We start from the raw sequence: 8,998 nt of genomic DNA on the forward strand, positions 1-8,998 counted from the left end.
AGTCATGCAAACGCCGGTTTTCACTTACAAGCGACACTGTAAATAAGAAGCGGGCAGCATTATCTCCCTTAAATGTAAACAAGCTTGTTTGTCTTAGCAACTGGCTGAACAAGAAGTAGGCCTGAGTGGGCTTGTAGGCTCTAAAGTTTTAGATTTTTTTGTTTTTGAGTGAAGTTATGTAACAAAAAATAATAATCCTTCACCGGAAAGTTGCGCTTTCACGATAAATAAATTGCACTGAAGTACTTGTATGAGATGAATTGAAAAGCACTATTTCTTTTATTTATTTTTACAGTTTAAATATTTTTAATCAAAAATAATATAAAGTGAGCACTGGGTACTTTATATTCTGTGTTGTGATTGAAATCAAGATATTTTAAAATGTAAAAAAAAATCCAAAATATTTATAATACATTTGAATTGATATTCTATTATTGTTTAACAGTGCAATTAAAACTGTGATTAATCACAACTATTTTTTTAAATCTAGCAACATTTGTTTTGCGTTAATCGCTTGCATTAACTATGATTAATTGACAGCCCTAACAGGAAAGTCTGTAATGGTTTTATTTAGTGTGGCTTTTGAGTATCATAAAAACAGATGGATGGAAGTGATCGGGAGTAGAAGTTGACACCATACAAGGAATTCTACATGCAAAGCATCAGAGAGACAAAGAAAGACTGAACACACACTTCAAGGGGCATTGTTGATTTTTTACCATGGTTTTGTTGTTTTTTTACCTTTTATATTTCCTTTTTTTCCCCCTACCTGTGACTAGTCACAGAAAAGATGATATAGGCAAACTTATAAGCACTAGACAAAACCAAAGTATCACCCTGCCCATTCAGGCTCCTGCGTTTATACAACATCAAGCTAGTCACCATGCTGGTTGCACTGTTGCTGCTCTACATAGCATTTTTGGGGATCTGTACATGAAAGGAACACCTTGTAAAGAACTGCATATTGTAATGTTAAATATCAAACTGAGAAAGTCGATGATTCTAATGGACACCACCAAGAGCCCACTATTCCTTCTCCTCTCCTGATTTTTAAAGATAAAGATCTACTCAGAAGATAAGAACTAAAGAAACTGCAGTCCATATAAGGACACTGCTTTAATTTCTGTAAACAAATACCATCCCACACACATTCTTACTCTATTGCAGAGAAGCATAGCGCATAAGGGAAAAAGATAAGGAAGGTCCAAGCATGGACCCTACAATCTGCCATTATCCCATCTTTCCAGAAAGGCTTCCCTTACAACTCATCAATGGAACACAATAACACTTCCTAAAACCTTACTCAAGTCTGCTTCTCAATCACTCTTATCGCCATTCCTTGATTGCACCTCTGGAACCCCCTCTGCTGGGGCTCATCTGATCTTTATTCTGGACCTCTTATTCTACAATGCAGGCAACACTCAAATACTCAATATACCCAGCAGAAAGGCTTTTCAAATGCCTGTGCCTTGAAGCTATAACAATAGGATAGCCAGACCTTGGACTTCCTCCCACAAGAGGAATGGTGGAGCAGAAAGCTGCAAGCCTACTAATCTCTGATTCAAGTACAGTATTCTTTGTAAACTAGGAGTCTCATGTTTCAGTACAGTTTTCATTTAAAATTACATCAGCACAACAACAACAACAGAAGAAGCTGGAATCAGTGTCTTTCTCAGAAAATCCCCAAGCTCTGTCTCCAACTCTCTTTCTGGATTACTTCATTTTAGCTATTTGTAATAAAGATGGCAATATGGGTTCAGGTGGACAACTGAGACCATCCTGCCCTAACCCTAGCTCTGTGGTATTCTGCCACTTGTGGCAAGATAGTAGGAGGAACTTCAGGGCACTTTCCATGAAGGTAAGAAATATGAGATCTGGCATTTAGTTCCAGTGAATGAGTGGGTTTAATCCTATGCAGAGAGATGATGTCATCTGAGGGAGCGCTTAAAAAAATGGATAATTGTGATACACATTTGAACCTTTGGTCTTTTCAGTGTGGCCCCTCACCAGCTCCAATTAGCTGGGTTTGATCCGTGGTGTCCTAATAAAAGAAAGAGCATTTCCTTATTTTATGGAGGGAACGTTAAATCTTTTATCTTGGAAGACTCAATGTATTAAATTTTTTGAGATGATCTGAAGTCCTGTGGTGGAAGGCTATGTACAATAATTTTCTGTACTAAGTACATATCTTGGCCTTCTCATGTAACATGCCTAAATAATACATTTTGCAAGATGAACTATTTGTAAATTGACCATATGTCTTAGTTTTTCATCTGATGTCCTACTGTCCCAAAGTTTCCTTTATGGAAAACTGAAAGTTGTCAGTTCTTCATTTCATCTCTCTCAGCATTTTTTTTAAATTATTTTTTTTTCCAGGATGGAATGCCACAGGTTAAAATAAGTGAGAGTGGAGGTAGCATAGCTCCTTCTTCACTCCCTGATTTTGGCTACTCCTCATCCTCCTTGACTGATGCTGTTAGAGAATTTCGTTTTCTGTTTCTTTCTGCTCTACTGACTGCACATTTCTATTCTGTTCTGTATTTAGCAGGAACCAACAACCCAGTGGAATAGTTGCTGTACAGTGCTTGCAGGGAAAAGCCAAATGAGTGGAGACACTACCAGAGCTTTTCTTTTGCTTAAACTGAATGTTAAGGATATGTTCAGTTTCATGAAAAACTCTCTCAGAGCACCAGATTGTTGGAAAACTTCCTCCCCTCTGACAAATATGCACAAGGCTGTTGAGTCAGAAGCTGTCAATAGCAGCACCAGCACACGCTAAAATAGTATTGATCTGTTTAACTAGAGTATTTCACAACCCCCAAAAATGTTGCTACAAAACCATCCTTTGTTTTCTTTTTTTACAAATATGCTAGCACACCTATTTGTGATGGATATTTTTGTTGTAACCCAGCCTGGAGAAGGGACGCAAGTGCACTTGCCTGCCAGAGAGCCTCATTTCCAACAGCCAGCTCCTCCCCTTATACATTTTGGGTCTCACACCTCCTAGCACCAATGTCATGTCTCCTAAAACAGGCCTAAAATCCCTGTTTTCCTGCAATGACTTCCACCTAGGAAGAGGGAGGTACTGGTATAACCACTTTTCCCCCCGCTGTGCTGCCCCTCTGATGTCATTCTTACCCATAGAACCAGCTCAGTACCAGGTTCCAGTTTTCTAGATTTGCTCCACTGGAGCTGCTCGGAAAGCCAACAGACTTCCCCATCCTGCTAAGCCCACCTCCCTCCTCCAGCTTCTCACAGACTGACACATTTTGGGAGTCAGGCAATTCTGCCAAACCCTTTCGCAGCAGGCTCTCTTTGTGGACTACAGTAACCCCCTGCTCCAGCCCTGACCCCACCATTAACCTCAGGATTCCAGAGTCCCACTGACTTTACCACCATTTGCTTTGCACAGCAGATTTGTATTGATGCCGTTGTTACTTCTTGACTCATCGTGATGCCCCCAATCTTCCTCCTAATCTTCATCTGAATTTTTCCCTCCTTGCCTGTCACTCATCTCCCAGTCTTTCCCTCCAATCCTTGCACCCCACGTACCCTATTGCACCCTGTCATCTCCCTCCATCTAATCTCAGTCATTCTCACATCCCTCACCTTCTCTCTCGTTATCTCAAACAAACTAACCAACTAACTAACTAAAACCTTAAGTAGCCAGTAGAGAGACTAGGTGGGTGAGGTAATATCTTTTATTGGACCAACTTCTGTTGGTGAGAGTGTAAGTAACCTGTAAACAATCATGAATTGTATTAAGAAAAAATTCAAAATCCACTATTCCTTATGGAACCCTCTATACTTCCAAGATGTGTGGTTAACATAGCAGAGTAGCCACGTGATTTACCATAATCTTTTCCCTCTCCCCTTATTGTTTGTCAAGTCATTTGTGTGTCATGTCTGAAGTTAGAGTATAACTTTGCAGGGCAGAGAATGTGCTCTTCTGTGTATATACACATCTAGAACAATAGAGCCCTGATCCAGGCAACACCATAACACAAATAAAAGTAACAATTATGTCATGAAGGAGCATAAGTACTTGCAGACTAATTGTTCAAACTTCCTACTATCATAACTACTCTGCAGTTCTTCCCTAAATCTCTGTTGGTAACAAATCAAAATCAAGCAGCTATGTATCAGCAATGCATGCTCCACTAGACTGCCCGTGCACTACTGCTTATAAAGGTACACACCCTCGCCATAAATTTCAGATCTGGTGTAAGATTTCTTTCAGATCCATCTATGTACCACTACATTTGGGACTGTTTGGGTCCAGGTTTTTGAATCAGGCCAATATCTCACCTAATATGGCAGCTGCATGAGTAAAGTTGGATTAGAAAGGCCAGGTGGAGATAGGAAGACTTGTGTGAATGAAGAGAGAAAAGTTTGAGCACCAGACTAAAGTAAGAAACAGACACAGTAACATTTCTGCAAGTATCTACTGAGAGAGAATTTATTTGGTCCTATTCTTGCTTCTCTTCTTTTATTTATTTGTGCTGCCCCACTCTCTCTGGTCAAAGGAGAAATTTTAAAAGTGTGTGTGTATTCACCAGTGTCTTGTAAAATAATAAAAAGGAATGGACTAATAGCTTCCTTTAACCCCAACAGTGCTTGGATTTCATGATTTAAAGCTTACACTTCAAGCTGGATGTGATTTTTTAATAATTATGATGATCATCATCAAAGTGAGCTTGCTCACTAGGCAGGTTTCCCCAGAGCCTTGCATGGTAGTTCTATAAATAATCAACTGGTAGCTCCACCTAGTGTCTTCTTAATTCACCAGTGAAACAAAACGCTAAACGCACTCACTATTGACAAAACATAAGTAAAACCATAAAAACACTATTTTCAACTGGACAATGGCCACAGACAGCATTCTATTAGGATATCTTCATTAAAGGCAAAACCATATTCTGTTACTATCATGTGATCACAGTCAGCCAGCATTCCTCCAACGAGGAGCAAGTGATGGCTTCAGCACTGTAAATACAATATATTCAGTGTGAAAACAGTTTTGCTGCTATCCTGAAAAGCTGAATGGAGCTTAAATTGTTTATATGGGAAACACAAGCTACTATTTTTAAAATTAACTACACAGAAAATTACCCTTACGCCTGACAGAGCTTTTCTGGAACAGCATGACAGTGGACTTTTAGAATCACTGAACAATTGTGAGCATATAAACAGGGGAGTACTTTTGGCCACATAGAGAAGTGCTTCTCTTCTCCCAATGGTTAATTTAAAATGTCTCTCTAAAGCGATCCAAGAAGAGAAACGATCAACTATCCAGCAGTCTATTAGTTTTACTAATCTTTATCTCAAAAACTCTTTAAAGGCTGGTTCACTGCTATTTATCTGGGGATTATCCTGCCCCTTCAACCAACAGAAGTTGATCCAATACATATATATAATAAAATATATTACTTCACATACCTTGTCTCTCTCATGTATTTTGAAGCATTTATATTTTTAAAATAGCTATAGCTCCACTCAGGTTAGTAACAGTTTTAAACTAAACTACAAACTATTCAAAGTAAAGTTAGAACACACTAATATACAATATGCAAAGGATATACTTTATATATAGCACTTTCAAAGAGAATATCTAATCTGGGGAAGGGGGCAGTTTAAAGAGAGCATATTGTATCCTAAACTGAGCAAATTAATTTAGCATCATTTTATTTTATAGGTTATTAAGTTGGCTACTGTACCTAAGGAGAAACAATATCCTGGTTCTTGTTTACACTCACAAAACACCACATTTACTTATTATTCCCAGAACAACCTATTCCAATATAGTTGACACCTGTTTTAAACAATCACCTGTTCTAAACTGCTGGGCTGGGGGGAGTGTTTCACCCTAGTGGTGATAAAATATATTTCTGTATATACTTAACTCTCTCTGGCATGATGAGCAGAGAGAGAGAGAGAGAGAGAGAGAGAGAAGGGGAAGGTGTTTACAAGGAAATTATATGCATAAAAAAGCAGCTTTAAATGACCTCAAACTTTCTTTTTACAGTCAGTTGAAACTTATGCTTATGACTCATCTATTTTAAAGTATTTACAACTGCAATCCCATGACTGTATAAAAACATACTGCAGCATAGAAAATGAATTTAATAAAATGCATATAAGAGAATACTCTCTGATGTTTCAAAAATAAAAGAATACTCTAATTTTCAATAATTTAGCTTTTGCTATCATTCCTCATTAAAAGCTTTCAAAATCCTATCTGAAACAAGCTGATACAGAGAAATTAAGAGCAGTAATCAAGAGAGAAACGATAGACCAGCTGGGTAAATATCAAGTTGGCAAAACGTGAATACAGTTCAATAGCAGAAACAGATGCTGGAGTTGTTGAAAAACCCTGCAGGAGATATTGATGTATTTTTTTCATATAATACTGAACAACTGAATGAAAGTCAAGGGCTAAAAACTGATGAGAAGAAAAAAAAACTGCCAAAAAAAAAAACTAACTATAAAACAGAAACCTGCAATTTTTTTTCATTATATCAAAACATTTAATATATGCATCTTCATTTCCTCAGTATTCCTGAACATGCCAATATATCAATCAAAGCTTGCTACTAAATTATATGGAGCTTTTGCCAGGGTTAGGTTTAGTGTGTGTTTGTTTCTATCTACCTGAAGCTGCACAGACTCTTAGGAAATACTTTATTCTGTAATCTCATCCTAACATAATGCTCTTTCAGGTAAGTGGCTCCCTGAGGTTGGAGGAAAGCACACACACACGGAAATGTTACACAAGCATAAATGCAATTCAACGATCCATTTTGCAAAAGAAACATTGTTTTCAGAGTTTCAAGACCTCAGCAACAAATCCTCTGCCATCAGCTGCAGCTTGTCCTAACATATGCTTTGTCACGGTCAGTTTCTAATTACATTCATAATGATGCAAGGGCTTTGATAATCCTACCTTCCATGCCAGCTGCTTTTCTTGTCACTCCATCATGCCAATAAGTTGGCTGCTGTAACAAATCAAGATAGTGCAAAACAGCATCTTTTCCCTGCATCTGTCATCTTCCTGAAAGCATTCTCTTACTGCCGACTGCTGGGAACCAGAAAGTCTATTTGAATTCCAACAGCTCCCCTTTCGCATGATTCAAGTTAGGTTAGGTGGGCATGCCTAACATGATTCTTTCCATCATTTATTATGCAGCTGCTACACCGTCGGTGTGGTAACCACTCTGACTTTATCTGATACGTCAGTCTCACAGATCTGTACCTCAGTGCAAACACACATGAGCCATAGCAGCATCCTGCATTTAACGAGCATTCTCCCTGGCTAAAAACAGTGTATCTGCAAATCAGTTTCAAATCCTAGTGTTCACATTGTCCTCTAATGCTGATGTAAAGGTTTAGGCTTTTTCTTTTTTTAATTTTTGTCCTTTTTGTTACTTCCTTTCAGAAAGCACTGTTTCTCTCCTGCACGCTCTCAAATTAGTCATACTTCAGATAAATGTCTGCTGATTTGCCTGAAACTACACAGCACCTTTACAGTGAAACTCTCTGCTCTAAAGATACTTCTAAAATAATAGCACTGTTTATTCGGATTCTCAACTCTGCTTCATTATAGGGATGGGTTTAACAGCATGCGTCTCAGAAAATTATATTCACATCTCTTCATTCTATTGAATGGCTCCCTAATGAGGGTCTGGTGGATTTGTAAGCAAATTTGTCTACGTCAACATGTAGGTGACTTTTGTGTTTGATTTTTATGTTTTATGCATTTTGGCAGAAGACAATTCTCACAGTTCTGTGTTACTAGCATCTTAGTATCCTTAAAGTGATACTGCAGTTAAAGTAACTGAACACAAGCTGATCGGTTTCATTCACCCGTCTGTAGAGGGCATTCCACAATGATTAGAGTTCACTTATCTGATGGTGAGGGTCTTGTGAATAGAAGGAAATGGGATTTGTTTTGTTGTCTTTTAGTTAGAATATCTCGGAGGGGGGGGGGAAGGAACATGCAGGCATCACTGATTTTAAAAATAACTTTAATAGACATTGACAGATACACATCAATCATCTACCAAATTTCATTAACTGCGTCTCATCCCACCACTTTTGTCTGAGAGTCATTGGAATTCAGAACCCAACTGTTTTAAGTTTAGTGCATCTGATTGTCAGTAAACTGAATGAAAGAATAAACCTGCACTGAAAGTTTGAATGTTGAAATCAGAAAAAAGTGACATTTTAAAAGAACACACAAAAAAACAAATGGTCAAAACTATTAATCACGTAAGTGAAGCAGAAGGGAATGTGGGGAGAGCCATTCTTAGGGAAAGATTTTCCTTGCCCTTTTCCATGTGGTGTGGTAGGGTAGCATAGAGTAGGTGGTGAGGGAGAGCAGAGAGGAGTCTATGGAGCCTTCCCCTGCTCTCTAGACAACCATGTAGCAGTGTTACCAACTCACAATTTTATTTCAAGACTCATAATATTTGGTGGTTTTATTAAAATCCCAACTCCTGGAGTCAAATAATACATGAGAATCTCAGCTTTCTTTTTTTAAAAATAAGTTTCTTCTCTGCAGTCATGAGGACTAAAGGATGAAAATATGCCCCTAATTGTACTCCAAAGCAGGGATGGGCAAATTTTGGCCCGAGGGCCACATCTGGGTATGGAAATTGTATGGCAGGCCATGAATGCTCATGAAATTGGGGGTTGGGGTGCAGGAGGGGGTGAGGGCTCCAGCTGGGAGTGTGGGCTCTGGGGTAGGGCTGGGGATGAGGGGTTCAGCGTGCAGGAGGGTGCTCTCTGTGCTGGGACCAAGGGGTTCGGAGGGCAGGAGGGGGATCAGGGCTGGGGCAGGAAGTTGGGGTGCAGGAGGTGGTCAGGGATGCAGGCCCCAGGTGGCACTTACCTCAAGCAGCTCCCAGAAGCAGCGGCATGTCTCCCCTCCAGCTCCTATACGCAGCTGCAGCCAGACAGCTCTGCGCGCAGCCCCATTTGCAGGCGCCACCACCATAGG

The 8,998-nt window shown here is 39.3% G+C and overlaps 1 protein-coding gene across 6 annotated transcripts in view; it reads right to left on the bottom strand.

Moving 5' to 3' along the window:
- Positions 1-7,628, bottom strand: part of DMD (dystrophin) — a 1,912,888-nt gene extending 1,905,260 nt beyond the window's left edge. For 2 of the 6 annotated variants that reach the window (XM_043538015.1, XM_043538016.1), the window contains exon 1: positions 6,944-7,628. In XM_043538015.1, the coding sequence (XP_043393950.1) occupies positions 6,944-7,040 (97 nt within the window). In that variant the 5' untranslated portion in view covers positions 7,041-7,628. The remainder of the gene's footprint in view (positions 1-6,943) is intronic. The other 4 variants (XM_043538014.1, XM_043538013.1, XM_043538019.1 and 1 more) reach the window with 2 other exon arrangements.
- Positions 7,629-8,998: the final 1,370 nt, after the last annotated feature.

The sequence above is a fragment of the Chelonia mydas genome, chromosome 1 (assembly GCF_015237465.2).
Source record: "Chelonia mydas isolate rCheMyd1 chromosome 1, rCheMyd1.pri.v2, whole genome shotgun sequence".
Lineage (NCBI taxonomy): Eukaryota > Metazoa > Chordata > Testudines > Cheloniidae > Chelonia > Chelonia mydas.